At 37.1% G+C, this 17,820-nt stretch overlaps 2 protein-coding genes across 2 annotated transcripts in view; one reads left to right on the top strand and one right to left on the bottom strand.

The window, feature by feature from the left end:
• METTL24 (methyltransferase like 24) overlaps positions 1–17,820 on the bottom strand; it is a 76,633-nt gene that overhangs the window by 2,533 nt on the left and 56,280 nt on the right. The window lies entirely within an intron of this gene.
• CDC40 (cell division cycle 40) overlaps positions 1–17,820 on the top strand; it is a 35,443-nt gene that overhangs the window by 12,863 nt on the left and 4,760 nt on the right. Inside the window, exons 4-12 of the mRNA XM_085217480.1 lie at positions 4,725–4,808; positions 6,335–6,474; positions 7,105–7,201; positions 8,667–8,806; positions 10,777–10,851; positions 11,545–11,590; positions 12,989–13,090; positions 14,371–14,486; positions 14,772–14,905. Of these exons, the coding sequence (XP_085073606.1) occupies positions 4,725–4,808; positions 6,335–6,474; positions 7,105–7,201; positions 8,667–8,806; positions 10,777–10,851; positions 11,545–11,590; positions 12,989–13,090; positions 14,371–14,486; positions 14,772–14,905 (934 nt within the window). The remainder of the gene's footprint in view (positions 1–4,724; positions 4,809–6,334; positions 6,475–7,104; positions 7,202–8,666; positions 8,807–10,776; positions 10,852–11,544; positions 11,591–12,988; positions 13,091–14,370; positions 14,487–14,771; positions 14,906–17,820) is intronic.

Raw genomic sequence — 17,820 nt, 5'->3', positions numbered from 1 at the left:
CCAAAGGATTCTCTAATGCTTGTTAGCACTATTAAATTGTTAATTTTAATTGGTTTTAACCTGTCTTCAACATGCAGCATGTTTTTTCCCTGCTGTTGGGACAGTCTTATTTTTACATGCTTGAGAGTACATTCTGTACAATTATGGCAATATTGTTCTACCAATTCTGAATTCTAAATTCTGAACTTAGAGCAAGATGTTCAGATTTCATTATTTATTATGTTTTAGCTTCTGCTATTTTCTATGCATGCTCAGGTCTTCTGATTCTCCGGGCCCAGTTTAAGTAGGATCCTGTGCTTATTACTGTCCCTCTTATCTCAGTTTTCAAATTTCTGTGCTATACCTTTTGCTTGAGGACGTATCTTAAATCTAAGTTTTTGTCTCATTCCAGATTGCTTATTTTTCTTTAATCATTGTCTTTCCCCAACTATTTAATCACAGAGTGCTTTTGATTCTTCACAGAATGCTCCGTCCCTGGAGGTGTTCAAGGCCAGGTTGGATGGGGCCCTGGGCATCCTGGTCTAGTATTAAATGTGGAGGTCGGTGGCCCTGCATGTGGCAGGGGGGTTTGAGATTCATGATTCTTCCAACCCTGGCCATTCTGGGATTCTGTGACAGTGCCAGTAACCTGTTTAAAGTAGATAAAATCTACCCATCTTACTAAGGTTCACTTCATTCCAGAAACTTGGGAATGTATTATTGGCACAAGCACTGGAAATATTTTCCAGATTGGGTTTAAAGATTGCAGCTTCTCTTTGCAGTGAGCAATCTGTTGAGAATGATCTGCCCTTTCTTCACGTGTTTGATACAAATTCAAAAATTCTATAACCATAATCAAGTCACTGCTCTGCAGCCCATGGAAAACAGTAGAGCATACTGAATGCACTTTTCAGATCTCTGACAGATCAAGCTGACTTGAGCTTCTTTATCAAAAATGTCTCTATGGTACCAGCACTTAGCAATCAGATGCCTGTCTTTTTAATACAGAATGCTGTAGTTCAGCCATATAACATGCCACGGCAAACGTCAAGTCTTAGACTGGTTTGGTGGTTCTCTATTTTTTCTTCACAATGGATCTGCAAGCTGTCATTTTACCCCTGAACCGAGGAGGTTATTTGTAATGCAAGCTTGCTTCTCCTATCTTTCAGACTCCCTGAAAGTTGTCGGGGGATGCACAGGTCAGATATCTACAGGAAACACCTTGAAACCAGAGATCTAGTCAGATCTTTTGATCTGAGTCAAAATTGCTTTGAGGTCTTTCATGATGCACTTGTCTGCCATATTTCTGTACTTTTTTTTTTCATGTTTTTAAAATCTACAAACTTGCAGGGTTTTCTTCATGAGTATAATAGTAGAGGTTTTACTGATACCACCCTGAGCCTTCTGTGCTGCACACTTTAACTCCATCTTACGTTTCTATCAGTAGTTTTGTCAAGCCATGGGTCGTTGTTGCTTTTAATGTTTCACATATCAAAACTACCTCTGTGTTCATCCATTCTGTTTTCCTCTCTTCATCACTTTTTAGACCACAAGCACATTTTGCCAATCTCTGCTAGGCCTTCCTACAGGCCCATTCTCATTCATGTTGAGTTTAAACGTGTGCTTTCAGTGTAAAGGTTGTTATGCATTTTTTTTATGTGTGGCACACAAACTGTTCGTTAGTGTGAACATGCCTGGTGGGCATACCTTGTGAGGAGAGACTGAGTACGTTGGGATATCCAGGCAGGAGGAAAGAAGGCTGAAAGGGGACCTCACTGCTCCCTACGGCTCTCTGAGGAGGGGAAGCAGAGAGAGGTATCTGGCTCTGCTCCCTGGTTCCAATGGCAGGATGGGAATGGCACAAAGCTGCAGCAGAGGAGGGTCAGATGGGCATTGGGATACATTTCTTTGCCACGAGGATGGTCAAACACTGGAACAGGCTGCCCTGATAGGTGATGCCCCAATGCCTGTCAGTGCTCAAGAGACTTTAGGACAATGCCCTCAGTATCATGCTGGAGGTTTTGATTTGTCCTGAAGCGGTCAGACTGTTGTACTCAATGATCTTTGTAGATCAGTTTGAACTGAACAATTCTGTTCTATTCTTAATATGGTTAAAAAATAATAATTTCATACCTATTTCAGCCTCTGTATTATGCTGGAACTGAACTACTCCATTCATGCAGCATTTAGTATTCCAAAGCCTCTCTTTCACAAGATATTAATGTCTTATTAAATAATAAGCAGTCCTCTGTCCGTGAATTTCAAAGCTCTTTATGAGTATTCTGTAACTCTGTTAAAAAGGATTAGTGTATCAGTAAGATTGATGCTGTGAGGCTTAAAATGACTTGAAAATTACACTTCTGTGTTGGTTTTTTTTTTTTTTTGCATGCTTACATGCAGTGCCTGCAGTCACTGTTAGCTTTTACGATTGTTGACATTTTATTCCCAGGTTGCTTTATTCTCAGGCCAGTTCAGTCAGACTCAGACCAGCTCTATTGTTTCACGTATGTGAGCTACCATGAGTTCCTCTGTGCTGCATTGCACAATACAACGTAAACTAACTTGAATTTACTGTCATTCTGGAATGCACATTGAAGCCTGATTATTTAACCAACCATTTTCAGATGCATTGAAGTAATGGATGTAGGTGGAATTGTACCTTTCTGTGCTAAAGTGTAGCATGAAATATCTCCCTCCTAAATGAAACTGGAGAAGATGTAGGAGTGAAGGCACGTTATATATACCAGCTGAGTAGGATAAAAGCAAGCTGTCTTTTGCAGCTGCGTTTAGGAGTCTCAGCCAGAAAGAAAAGATTCTCTTTCACATACCCACTAGAAAGTAGAAATTGTTCAGAGCTTTTCTATGACAGTGATGCTGGACCAAATTCAATCCAGCTATAAGAAGTCTCCACTTCCACGGGAAGCTGTGCTTGGCCCAGAGTCCCTTATTCATTAGAATACTGTCCCTCTTTTACAAGTACTGAGCAAATAGAGTCCCAGAGTCTGTCAATACAGTTGGAGGACAAGAAAACCACTGTATTGATTTTGACATAAATCCAAAGTAATATCTCTCTGCTGTTAATAGAAACCAAGCTATAAGCTTGGAAAAGAACTCACTGATATACTGCCTTAATAAAAGCAGGCAGTTAAATTAGTGTAAGTCTGATTACAGTGTCTGCTCGGTTTGGTTATCCATGTAAGTAAAAATCTTCTAGGACAGCAATGTGTCTGAGAAGTGGCTGGGGAGGGTCTCCTTTGGCTATTGGGCTGGTGTTGATAGGTTCTCAATATGTTTGCACCTAAGTGTTTCTATAAGCTATTGGTCTTTGGGAGTCACAGGTTAATCTTCCACTGCTTACGATTTTTGTAATTGTTTTGTGAATTGACAGAAATGTAAGAATTAATTTGTATGCCATAAGATTTCTGTGGATTTGTGTGTGTGGTTACTTCTACCAGTGGTAAAATTTACTTCTTTCATTGCTTCTCTTTTTATTTATTTTTTTTTCTTTCTGAGATGGAGGAATTCTCTATGGGTTCTCAAGAGGCAGTTTGTCATTTGAGAAATGTTTAATAAAAAATGGTGCTGTGTCCACCAGGGTGCAGTCTTAAACAAAAGAAAAAAAAAAAAAGCCACAATGGTCAGTAAACCTTCAGTACCCCTCTACCTTGGAAACCACATGAGGTTATTTGTATTTCATGGAAGCTCATGCTTGTCTGCTTCAGGAGAAATGAGAGAAAGTCTAAGAGATGCATATTAAAATGAGAATCTCAGAATCAAAAAATGTGAATTATCCTGAACATCTACAAAAATGCTAATACATTTTATAAATTATTTATAAGAGTAAAAGCAGCAGGTTGTGGTTTGGTTTTTATGTTGTTTTTTTGTTTTTTTTTTTTGCTTTTTAACGTGACTCAATAGCAGTAATCAGGAAATGATTATGTGAATGCTTAATTCTTTTAAAAATTAAAGGCTATTGCTGCTGCTTCTGGTACGTTCCATGTTAGTTAAAGCAACTGCTTTCATGTGGAAGGAACAAGCTTTTCCAGCCTTGATATGAGGATGAAATCATTTCTGCGAGGAGGCACGCAGAATATGCACCAAACCCTAAAACTTCACTTGCTTCCATTCCTCTTCTGTATCCCTGCCCTCTTCCTTTTGGCTGGTTTCAGTGCAACTTACCGCCTTTGCCCTGAACTGAAGCAGCACCCAATTAAAATTATGCATTGCTGACAGTAAACTTAGAGTTAAGTCTTTCCTTTACAGCAGAAAACAAAAAGTGGGCTGCTATGACAGAAAGTAATGTTTTGTATTGTAGCAGACCGGTCTGAGTTCAGTGTTGACCTTACTTGGAGCAGAATGCTGGCTAGAGAGGCCTCCTGGGAAGCCAGAAAGATTCTGAGGCCTCACTCTTGCGGTGTGGACTGTTGCTTATTGCATGTATTCTCTGTTGTGCAGAATTAAGCATTCTGGTTCCAATGCATGAGACCTCATGGCAGGGGATTTAGACAAGACAATCCTTAAAGGTCCCTTCCAATACAAGCCATTCTGTGGTAATACATTGTAGTAACTACAGTACTGAGGTCAAGTGAGCAGTGAATGAAATTTCAAGACATTTATCCTTCTTCATTCTGAGAGCTCCCTCAGTGCCAACTGGAAATAATTTTATGGACTTAGTAGGAAGGCATACAAAAGTTGCACAAAAGTGAAAGATCCAAAATAACATTTATTTTGTTATCTTGTTCCAGGTTATGCATTAGACCCCTCTATAGACAACCCTGAAGTTGCTACCAAGTATATTGGCTCTGTAGAAGAAGCTGAAAAAAATCAAGGTAAGTATTTCAGAATCTTATATAACTTGATGGCTATTTCCATCATTTCTTCACTAAGAAATGGAGTAGGTATTGGCAGAGGAGGGAATTACAAGAGACTTAGCAGTGATGTGTTGCACATCAGAGATACAAGGGGAATTTGTTTTCCTGAAGTAGCAAATATATTAGGCTATCTTTAGAACCTCTTAGGTGCTGTTGAACGAATAGGATTGATCCTATCTTTCCATATATATCGTATATATGGAACAGAGCTTTTTGGTCCTCTTCAGTTCTGCCTTGATCCAGGTTGTGGTGTGTCTGCATTAGGATGTTGGTATGTTATGCTAACTAACCACTTAAACTATGCTACTCGGTAACAAACTGAGGGTTCTGTGAGCCATCTTTAGACTGCAAGTTATCTCTGCTAAGAGGAGTTAAACTGTTTGGAAAAGAGAAACCATTGGTAAGTTGCCAAGTGGTAAAGGCATAGCATTCCACTGAGAGAACTGACTACCAGAGGCATGGCACTTGTAATTAATACATTGGTGCAAGATATTTAACAATAAAAGTGACTTCATGATTAATTTTTTTTAACTTTTTTATTTGCATGTATATATAAAGATTCTTTATTTCTCTGTTCTCGTCCATGGAATATGTAGAAGGTTTCCTCACTCATTCCTTCCAAGCAATCAAAAATAGATTTATTTTGATATAGCAATTATGTTAGATAGAAATGGCTAAGACTAAATCACTTCAAAAGTAAAATATATTCTTCTGATACTGCAATTTTTGTCTTTTTTTTTTTTTTTAAGAAAATTTCTGACTACAATATAACAGTTTTTCATCTGACCATTGTTTTCAACTTCTATGTTGTCTATTTTCCTTTGTTTACAAAAAATCCTTGTTGTCTCCCTTGCCCTAGAGGAGTATTACTGATGCTGTAGGAAAGCGTTATATGAAAACTGCACACTGGTTTTGATGGATGAAGTTCTGAGACACAGAATTTGTGATAAGCTAGCATTTATACAAAAGAATAGGATATGTTCTGAAATAGATAACTGACTTTTAACTGAATTAAAATGCACTGTTGTATTTGGGATTTGGGGAGATCTTTGTGTTTGGTTAGTTTTTTTTTTTGTGTCCTTATGGATTTTGTTTGAAACTGAGAGAGGTGGAGGGAGTCAGAAGCCAGTTGTTCAGGCTCTAATTTTTCAAAGTCTGCACTGTTTAAAGTATGAAAATCAATAGGTTCATGCAGTCTGCAGATTTAGTGCTACAAATGCATGGGCGCATGTTTGATTAAATACTAGTTTAAGTGGCTCTTCTGTTACTCTACATGGCTAGCAGTTTTCATAATCTAATCAGTCAGCAGTGCTTGGCCCCTAAATGTGTTCTCCATTTTCCTGTGTGTGTTGGATGGAGTGATGGTGATAGTGTTGTTGGATTTCTTTTGCTATTGTTTGTTTTAGATTGATGTAGTGAGACCTGTGATGTTGAGGTGTGTTATCTGTGCGAACAGCTAAGCAGTGTATTGTTTCTTTCTCTAGGTTTAACAGTGTTTGAAACGGGACAAAAGAAAATTGAAAAAAGGAAGAAATTCAAGGAGAATGATGCATCTAACATTGATGGTTTCCTGGGACCGTGGGCAAAGTATGTTGATGAAAAAGAAGTAGCCAAACCTTCAGAAGTAAGTACTACTTTAACACTTTAAACACAAACTGCTGGTGCATTGTGGTGCAATAATATATTATTTGGTGGTTTTAGCAGAGATCCAGTGTGTCTCAACCAGAAGGTTGCTTTAGGGTGATAGAAACATTTCTGGTTCTGAGTTTGAATAGGGTGTTCTGAATATTGTGCATTCAATTATTTGAAAGACTGGAAATAAAATGAATTGTACCTATGTGTCACATGTAGAGTCTGGCAAAAGATCTTTATAAACAGGAGCAGCTTGGAAAGGACTGAATGTAAATTTGTACTTCTTTATTTTAAGAAAAAGGGAAGGGTGGTTTTTTTTGTTGTTGTTGTTTATTTTAAAAGCAGCAACCCAACCAATAAACGTCCTTCACATTGAGTCAGTGATGCTTAGCCATAGTCTATACATAAAAAGATTATATTTAATTACTTTCAGTTTACTTAGCTTTGCAAGCTAATCTGTTTTCAATAAAGGTGTTCTATTGATGCTCAGAAATATTTCTGATCTCACTTAGCAAATACGTGTATTCTTAAAAGCAAATAACAGTAATGCAGTTCTGGATTTTGTTATGTCATTCTGAACATTTAATTTTTTAAAAGTCAAGATCATGTTTTATTTTTCCAGGAAGAACAGAAGGAGTTGGATGAAATAACAGCTAAGAGGCAGAAGAGAGGAAAACTAGAAGATGATAAACCTGGAGAGGAGAAGACTATATTACACGGTAATGGCATCTTCCTGCCTGTTCTCATTTTCCTGCTCACTGTGTTTTCTTGCCTGCTGTGTTAATTAGTAGGGATGGCAGACAGCCTCAGCAAAACTGCTGAGGCACCTTGATGTTTCTGTTTTGGAGATAATAGCATTCACAGGCATAAGCATAAAGGGCAGGGAAAGAGATAAGCTTGGACCAATTCCACAACATACTGTGAAGAGCAGCGTGGAAATGTCATCTTTCAGGTTTTATTTATTTATTTTTAATGTTACTAGGTATGCATATCTTCCTAATTTACAGACCAAAAAAAAAAAAAAAACCTGAGATTATGTGCTTGGTTTAGTCTGAGCTTAAGAATGACTACAGTTTTGTCTTTTGGTACTTTAATCAGTAAATAGTGCTTTGAATTACAAGCATACAATTTAGAAAATCACTTGTACCCTGTACTTGCTCAGTTGTTAATGTGAACATTCTTGCTGTCATACTATGAATAATTGTTTATCAAATGATTACCCTGTTGAGGCCTATAGCCATACCTTCAAAGAAAATTGTAAGAAAATGGTAAGTAAGTAAGATTAAGTGATTTTTGGAAACTCTTGTTTCATCTGTCTGTGTGCAAAACAGTCCTGTGTGGCATTGCTTGGCACAGGTAGTTAGCACCTGTCTTTGTATACCACTACCTAAAGTTTCACAATCAGAGTCCTTGCAAGATAAATTATCATCTTCTCAAACTGAAGCCTTCCAGAAAAAAGCACTGTTTTGTAGACACCTTTATTCTGGTAAGCCTTCTGCTCACCATTAATGCTGAGCAGAAGGTCATCCTTTCAAGCAAAGCTGTCATATCAATATCCAAGAAGCAGAAATTAATTAAATCAGTGCACAGCTTAATGTCATCGCTACTCAGCAGAGAAGTCTATTTTGGAATATCAGTTTATAGGACAATGCACCCTGCATGTGTGAGCATCCAGCCACTTCTGTGAAATGTAGTTAAAAAACAGCTGTTAGCTGCTGACTGCCATTGGTTGCCCAGTTGTTGACATTGGTGATGGATCTTCTTTTCTCTGGTTTGCAATTCTGTTGAAATGACTGTTGAAACACAGAGCTGGGTAGAATGTAAATTGTAAGCAAATGCCAGAGTTAGAATGCAGGTTATAATCCGTGTACAGTTAGTGTAAGCAAACCCTTATTGTCCTCAGGAACACTTGCATTTTGAGGTAAGTTGGGTAAGGGGAAGATCATTTTGTTCAGATTATCAGATTCCAAGCAGATTTGCTGAAATGGCTTAATTAGAGCACAACTGATGTCAAATAAGAATCCATAACCTATGAAGTGGATTTATTTTCTTTTCATCCCTCTTCCCACCCTGCTTCAGGGCAAGACTGCTGTGTTGAGGAAAAACCTTAAATACGCGTCAGTTGAATCTTCCTCTTAAAATACAATCTCTCAGATTCTCAGGATTCTCCATTTCCCTTTTTAGTTAAGGAAATGTATGACTATCAGGGGAGATCTTACCTTCATGTTCCTCAAGATGTTGGTGTTAATCTCCGTTCTACAATGCCACCTGAGAAATGCTATCTTCCAAAGAAGCAAATCCATGTATGGTCTGGACATACGAAGGTAGGAAGTTTCGGAGCGTACCTCATAAAAATGCACTTTGTTTCGTATCTCAACTTCTATAAAACTGAAGCATCAGTATAAGAAATGAATGCTTTTTCTCATTTATGACATTGTGCACACAGTTGGCAGCATTATACACCCACACAAGGTGTTCACATGGTCAGATATGATTGTTTGTGATACCTGTATAAACTTTTTCATGAACATAGTGACTTCCCAATATCGTTTGAAGGGATGAATATTCTTCACTCACCTTTGTGGGCTTTTGAGTTATTTACTAAATTGCCGTGTGAATAAGAGCAAGACTAATTCTAGAGATTACTGTACAAATGCATTTACAGTTAAAGTACTGAAATACTGTTTCATATCAAACCTATGAAAAGTTGAATAGGTTTTGTGATTATAATACACAAGCATTATAGGATTCCCAAATACAATTATTAACTTATTTTCAGTTTTCCTTTATGTTACTTCATGTTCACAGTTTCTTCTTGTGTCAGACAGTGTAACTAAACACACATTTTTAACATTAAAACTTGTTTCACTGATCAGATTCACAAAGCCTGTATTCAGTTGGCTGCTTCTTCCATCTCTAATTTTCAGTATTATGTCAGGGAATATACTGTGCTGCAGTGGGCAGCAGCTTGATGCCCAAAAGATGGAAAAAAGGAGACAAGGCTTTTGCCTTTTAATGTTGAGTAACAGCTCTGTATTTTTCTTTAGTAACTGCTGCATCAAAGAAGTTGTAGTTTCAAGTATCTGTTTTCCAGAATAATATCTCCTCCCCAAAGCTCTAATCACTCCTTTGCCTATTATCCTATCAGAACAGACTGATGCATAAAAAAGACTTTGTGCTTTTTTCCTTCAAACAACCAAGACAAATTACAGAATGGGTGAGAGAAGCAAAAGAAAGGAGGACTGAGAAAGATAGAAAAACTGGGGAATATAAGAAAACAGTGATAAGGAGGGATACAGACTGCAACTCTATCCAGAGTGGGAGGAACTAGGTGGAATAAGAACGGAGAAATTGACATATTATGGAAAGAAGGGATCTAAAACTATGAGTACCTGGCAGTTCTCTAGATGTCTTTTGTAAAGATGACCTGAAATACAGACAGATGGGAGGATATTGTGCCCAGGGAATCTGGTGTTCAGCAGCTAGAAGCCAATATATATAATAAGTGGAGCTGGCTAGAAATTTTTTTGTGGAATACTTCTGCATGTCCCACCTGAAAAGGCTATTTGCTCGTTGGAACAGTCAAACAGGAACACCAGAAAAACAGGGCTTTCAGTCTGCATAGTCCTCCTGTCAATTTAAAGCACAGTACTAGCCAGCCCAGGCAGAGCAGGTTGGCTGGTGTTTTTTTGTTTTGTTTTACTAGAGAAGTAGCACTCATATTACTTGTGGGAATACTGCAGGCCATCTGAGTAGAGATACAGAGACACAACAGCACTTGCAGCTTCAGAACCCGTGAATGCTTCTGGGGATGCCTGTGTTGGAAGTGATCAGGGACTACTTTAATACACCAGTGGCACTGCTGCCATGATGGAACTGCTGCCACGTTGTATTTAAAACAAACAAAACAGGACTTGTTCAGAAAACAGTATGTGGCAAAGAGAGCAGGAAAGGATTCTGTTAGAGCAGTGTCTGTTTAAAGCAGTCACCTTAACCCACAATTTATTTGATGTGATTACCACAGTAACTCACGGTGTGAGTGTTGAGAAGGGACTGTGGAGAAGCTCTAGGGTGTATGTTTATACAGATATTGAAGTGAATCAATTTGTTGCCACTAACAGTTGTTAAAAATGCTTCTGTTTTTAAAGTGGAATGGTAGGATATTTCTTTTAGATATGCAGTATCTGTATATTTTATGAAGTTGCATTATAGCTTTTTGCTTATAGAAAGAGGGCTGGTGAACTGAGAGAGTGCATAGATGCTCCACTTACTGTTTAATTGTCCTTATTTACAGGGAGTCAGTGCAGTTAGGTTGTTTCCTCTGTCTGGGCATATGCTGCTGTCTTGCTCTATGGATTGCAAAATTAAGGTGAGTTATTTTTCTACTTTCATTTACATATTTTATTCCAACACTGAATACAGGCCCTGCATTTAGAGTATGTAAATGCTTGGTAATTCTACCACGTTACTGTTACTTTTATTTTCTCACTTGAGTTTTAAATTACAAGTTCTTGGGAACAAAGATAGAATAATACACAAGATGGTGTGGGTGTTAGAACAGTGTTAATCATTTAGTAATAGAATTTAGAAGGGCTTGAGTTGCTCAGGTTACTGTCTTTGCTATTGTGATAATTTTCTATGAAGCTTAGTTTTGCAGCTAGCAGTAGGCTTTTCATCAAGTGCTTTACTGGAAGTATTTGTGGCTTTGAGCTAATCCCATTTTAGTCCATCAATGTCATATTAGAAAACTAATTAATATTTTTTTTAATAGCAAAACTGTAGATATTTAAAAATTTTCATTAGATCTTCTTCTTTTATTGTACTGTTGTTGTTTTTGGTTTTTTTTTTTTTTCAAGGGTCTGATTGGTTGTTTTTTTTGCTAATAAGATGGCAATTTTGTAAATGACTGGATAGATATTGGGATTAATCAGTTGATGTCTTAAATTTGTAATTAATTTCTTAAAAGCTGGTGTCATATATATTTGCACTTAATTTCAGCATCAGTGTTTTTATTAACTATTGACATATTTCGTTCCCTCATCTTTTTTTTTTTTCTTCCAAGCTGTGGGAAGTATATGGTGATAGAAGATGTCTACGGACGTTTATTGGTAATCATACTTTTTTTATTTTTTAACTCTTAATATACATATAAAACAGCTGTGTGAAAGGACACGTTTTAGGTTAGCTTATTGCTTTATCTTAAAGAGGATTTGTAAATAGCCAAGCCAAATGGTATTCAGTATAATGTTAGCAAGGAGAATTGGAAAAAGGTGCAACTTTTTAGTGAACCTTTGGCTTTATTCCAGGAAATATAATGTCAACATATAACTCTTCAAGCCCTTTAAAACAAGACATTAGTGTACTGTACTCATCAATACTTCATGCAAAACTTCTTTCCAAAAGCAAAATTGTGAAACTGAATTGCTCCATATTGAGAACAGCAGCCCTCTGTAGAGAGGGCATCTCGTGGTCTGTTAATCCCTCTTTAGCTAGGTGGTCTCCTGTGCTGAGTGCTGAGTTTCAAGTGTAAACATGAGAATTTTTTCTTATTTTGTTAGGTTCTGGTGCAGTTTTGTTTATGTAACAGGTTTTTTTTAAAGCAGATGGTTTAGAGAGAAATATATGAACTTCACAGCAGTCTTTAATGCAGAACAAAAGTAGCTGATTCTTCTTTTGAGATGGGAGCATTTCTAGAATGCACATTGAGTGAATATATGTTGACTAACAACAACAACAAAGAAGTCTTTTTATCTAATATTTCTGATGACAGCAGGGGAGCAAAGAAATGCTCAGAAAAGGTTCTCTAAATAGTCTGCTCATTCCAAACAGTTTGACCGTTCTTCTCAGAAGATACTTGACATTAACCAGGTTTACTTGCTATTTCAATATATATCAAAAGCTTCTCACAATTTTAAATTTAATTTAATTTAAATACACATATTTACTTATTATTTATGTATATGTTCTATATATATTTTACATACGCTTTTGTATATATTTTCTGTGCCACTATTTTAGCTAAAGAGAGCTAGAGTGATCAGCTGAAAGTATTGGGGTGAAGGATAGCATGGTAACATCAGAAGACCTCATACTTCCAATGATTTTTAATTATTTTGGTTTTCATTTTAAATGTTTCTCCTTCAAATGCATCCCAGGTAGTGTTTGTCTCTCCTGGCTTTTCCCTTCGATGTCAACAGTGATTTGCACGTTGTTTCTGTGCAGTACTGTTGTTTCTCTCTCCAGAGCTTATATATGTTTGTGGTTTGTTTTTATTTGTTTGTTTTAATTCTCATCAGTCTTTATGAGGTACTTGAGTCAGGAGTTCTTTGTCATTTGAACTACTGTGCTGAAATCTGGTTTACTGGTACTCAAGAAGGATTTCAGTAAGCAATTTCCTTGTTCTCTTTGCCTTACTGAAGATTATAGCGGCTAAGTGGAAAAACGTTCTCCAGAAACTCTCTTCTAAGCACAAATTAAGGGTTTCTTGCATCTTTTCTGTGTTGTAGGACATGGGAAAGCCGTTCGCGACATCTGTTTTAACAACGCTGGCACTCGATTCCTTAGTGCTGCCTATGACCGCTACATTAAACTGTGGGACACTGAAACAGGTGGGCCTGTAGCTGTGCACACTGTGGTTAGCTAATAGTAGATAACAAAGCATATCATCAATCAGATTGTTTCTAATTATCCTAATTGTTTCTAAATATCCTAATTCTAATTTTCGTAGTTCAGTGTTCAGGCTTTTATTAACAGGACAAACGGTGTTTTTATTCTAAATGTTCTGTTACCTTTAATAATGCAGTTGAGAATACTTTAATAGGCTTATTTATTTGAGAAGTCCTTTAAGTATTTGTCATGACAGTACAATTTTTAGTTTTAAAAATTAACAAATCACTTAACTGTATGCTTACACCTAGAGACATTAAAAAAAAAAAAAATGAAATCACACTTTAGACCAAAATTTAATCTGGAAGAATTATTTCACTTGATCTTTCAGCTTGCTGAATGCTGATGAGAATGCTCTCATCTTGAAAAGCATTCTGAATAGGAAAAGATAGGAAAAAAGGTGGAAATTGAGCTGCTGCTGCTTTAGGAAGTGGAGGATAGGTCTGACACTTTTCATGGAACTGGCTGAGAAATGCTCAATAACATTCTGCTCCAAGTGGTTTCTTTAGTTAAAAAGATACAGGGTAAACTTTGTAGGTATTCTTTGAAACCAAGGGTGTCAGAAAGAAGTTTCCATAATTAGCTTGCTTGATTAGCAGTAGCAGTAGTCTCATTCAGGTGTCAGTCAGAAAGTAGAAGTCAGTTTGTCCAGGCCTGAGTCAGAACGGAGGTTTTTTGGACACTGTTGAGCTCTTGAAATACAATAGGCTCCTGGAAGTTACAGATAACACATTTATGACTCAGACTGTAAGAGGAGATCAGTGGCTTGTTTGGTGGTTAGATTACTGTTACCCTTTTTTACATTTAGGAATAAGAAATTCTTGCCTGAGTTCCAAGTCTCTTGTCAAGAACAATTCTAATCCTAATCAGGTGATGTTTTGCAAAGGCTCTGGTCAGCTTGCCACGTTTTGACTAGTTGTGATGTCCTTGACTACGTCCTGATAATATGTAAGCTACAGAGCTTACAGAGTTGCATTGTTTGGAAAGCTGTAGTAATAGTGTGGATGAATGTGTTTGTATGTCTTGGTACAGGTATATGATTACAAATGTGCCAACTAATATGTAGGGTAAATTCTACACTCTCATTCTCTCAGGGGCTTAAAAAATGTATTTTCTGCTGTTAGTGAGATAAAAGTAGAATGAATGTCTCTATCAATATATGTACTAATCAGCCCATAGAACTTCTGGCTTGACCCAATATGAATGGTTTTGTCTGTTTCAGGACAGTGTATTTCAAGATTCACAAACAGGAAGGTCCCTTATTGTGTCAAGTTCAATCCTGATGAAGATAAACAAAATCTCTTTGTTGCAGGAATGTCAGATAAGAAAATTGTGCAAGTATGTCTACTTTATGTCTTATTTTCCCCTGATTTCTCTTTGTAAACACTCCGCCTACAGCTCAAAAGATTGTTAGTTTTACTTGAATTTTCTTAGTTAATTAGAATTTCTGAACCAGTTGAGCATGTTTCTTTTCCCTCCTACTTTTTCCTCCTACCTTCAAAGACTGTTACTAGAGGATTTGCTTTCTTGCCTAATATTATTTTAAAGCTTGAAATTATACAAAAAAAAAAAGAAAGATATTTAGTAAAATCCAGCGTCTTACTCTGATTTCTTTAACTGTAGTGGGATATTCGGAGTGGTGAGATTGTGCAGGAATATGACAGACATTTGGGAGCTGTCAACACCATTGTGTTTGTGGATGAAAATAGAAGATTTGTGAGTACATCCGATGACAAAAGTTTAAGAGTCTGGGAGTGGTAAGTTAAAAATACTAAATCTTAGCGTAAAGTATATTATGAACAAACTGAGAAGGCAGTGTATTGTTAAAAGTGTATGTAGCAGATAGGATGCTGAAGCATACCAAGTTTATAGCTAGCTGAGGAAGAGCTGAATTCAAATTTCTGCAAGTGTGTATGTAGTTAGGTAGTAGCTAATCTTTCACAAGAATATAGAACCAGAACAATCTCAGATACCCTTGTTGCTAATTTCTGTTAATTGCTGAAGTTGGGCATATCCTCTGCAAATTTGTATGTTCTGTCACTCAGTCTAGTATGGGCCCTAGTTCTTGAATACTGTTCTACTATAAAACGAATTCCACAATCTACTTCCAGTGTCTTGGAAATCATTCTTAATGTCTGACAGTGAATTATTGTCCCTGTGTTACTGACCTACAGCACTGCGGTATTTGAAAACTATTTTGAAAGTCAGCAAAGCGAAATATCTATTTAGGAAAACCTCCTTTTATTGATGCAAATTTTATATGGGCAGCAGGCTGTATTTATTATTAGTATTAATAATTAATAATATATTTTAATGTTGTATATTGTGATAGTTGTTTCCTATCACACTGCTTAATACTAACCAAGCTGTTCTGGCTTCATTCTTGAGGCACTTCATAGATTTCTCTTCCTCCAAAGAAAGCACAAGACAGCCATGTCAGCCTGAAGCATGCTGTACTCTATTAGCAGTCTTTGTCCTCTCTCCTTTCCCCAAGGGTACAGGAGCCCATAAATAAGCCTTTTTTAAAAAAGTCTGCTATATTATGTTGGTGTTTGTAGCTTTTGAATGCTTTGAGCTTTGGTATGTGCAATATTAATATTTTGCCAACATACAAGATAACAATCTTGGTGTAGCTCTGTTTCTGCTTTTCTGATAGTCTGCTTTTTGGGCCATTGCTGATACAGTATGAGTACAATAGATGACAGAAAAATGAAAGTCTCTCCAAGAAAACTCATACTAAACATTTTCAGTGCCTTCCAATTTTTAACGTAGCTGGGGAGAAAACTAATATCTTCTGTTTCTGAAACCTTTCCCACAAGACTCTAGGTCTTGAAACCTGCTTAGAACTTGAAGATTTCTCTAGGACTTCAGGCATCTTTTCGAAATTAATTCCACATTTTAAGTATCCATTTCATTTTGTCATTCACTCATGAAAGCTGTTGCACAACACAGACATGAGTTTGACAGCTCTGTGACTAATCAGTTTCTTCCCAGCATTTTTTGTTGGGTTTTTTTTTTTTTTTTTTTTTTTTTTTCACCTAGACAAGAGGCTCCAGTCTGTGGTATTTGAATGTCACCCAAAACCCACAGTATGTCTGTGATCTGTTGCTATCATTGCCAGTAGCAGCAGTGGTAATGACCAAAGTCTGGGAGCCCAGGCTTAGGCTTATAGGCATGGAACACTGTCTCCAGATGTGAGTCCCGGAGAGCCTCTGTTCAGTTTTTTGTAACTAGACCCATGTATTTACAGTATCATGTCTGCTAAGGAATGTCTCCTCTCTGGTGAGTAGGAGGAGGATGTCACTTGCACAAGTCTGTTATTTCCGTGAGATTGGATTGCCCTTCTTCTGTGAGCTCTGTGTTGATGGCTGAAATAAATAGTGAAGTGGGTGGATTTAGTCACTCTGTGGGGAAAAGCAGGAAAGGGAGAAAGGTTCTGGTATGGGAACATCGCAACCTGATTGTTACAGTACCAGATTTTTTTTTTTTCCTTCTGAAGGAGAAAAAAAAAAAAAAAAAGTACTGAGCATCCTGTACACTGAAAAAGGGTTCCCTTGTTCAGATAATAGGGAACTCAACTGTACACAGTGTTCTGCCATACAGTCTTTGGGCAATTTTTGGATTTTATATAAAATAAACGTTGTCTTTCTAGCCATGACCTGAAAAACATTTGTCCATAACCTGCAGTTGATATATGGTAACCAGTCTGCATATGTACATAATTGCAATATCCAGATTTTTGCAGTGCATTAAAACTGTTAATGTATTCAGCACATCAGCTTTCCATATCAAACTATTTCATATCATGCCTCAAATCTTTTTATTTTATTAAGTTCATAAGGACAATTGTTACTAAATCTAGGGTGACTTGGTGCAATGTATTCCTTCATGTTCTTCAGCACAGTATTTCTTCAGTATCTTTCAGAAACAAAGCAGCTTTCAAAGTAATTATGACCTGAATATGGCCTTAAAAGCCAGTAATTAATGCTGGTCTAATTACTTGGTTCCAATTGTTTAGAGAAATTTGGTAGTGGGTTTTGTAAATACTTTGACTTGGCCGGAGCTGGTAATGGGATGTCATGTCAGACTTCATTACAGTGAGCAGCTTCACCCCTGAGAATATAAATGTCTTTTCCCTAAGAGTTCAGAGCATGCTCATAGCTTTCACAAGGACAAACTTAAAGATCTGGTAGTTTGTTCAGGAGTCTTAACTGGAGTGCTTTAAAATTTGCCTGCTTTGCTTTTGATGTGATTGTACCTTTACATATTAAAGTTGACACGGGTGTTATATTCTGTGTTTTCTTTCGGAAATGCAAAACGTTGTTTTCTCTTGTGTGCTTCTCATGCTTCTGATCCTAATGGGATAAACAGTGAAACGATTTGGGCAACTGATCTTGGAAGCTTTTCTTTCTTTATACCTTTGAGTCAGCTGGCAAAGCAGGAGCAGTACAGCAGTAACTTAAGTTCTTATATTGCCAAGCTTAGGAGGCTTGTCATGTCTGTCACTCTGTACCTCTCCAACAGGTCTCCGTATTTCCTTATAAAGATACCTTTGGCACCTGAGATTTCATGATATGCAGTGGGTTGGTTTTTTCTTTTTCTTTCTTTCTGCCAGCCAACAGTTTGTTTGTTTTAACGTGGCCTCTGGGAGGATTGCTTTCACCTAGACCTG

This window comes from Meleagris gallopavo, chromosome 2, assembly GCF_905368555.1.
Source record: "Meleagris gallopavo chromosome 2, MGAL_WU_HG_1.1, whole genome shotgun sequence".
Lineage (NCBI taxonomy): Eukaryota > Metazoa > Chordata > Aves > Galliformes > Phasianidae > Meleagris > Meleagris gallopavo.
The sequence above is the reverse complement of the archived record's forward strand: the minus strand, read 5'-3'. Positions and strand labels throughout refer to the sequence as shown.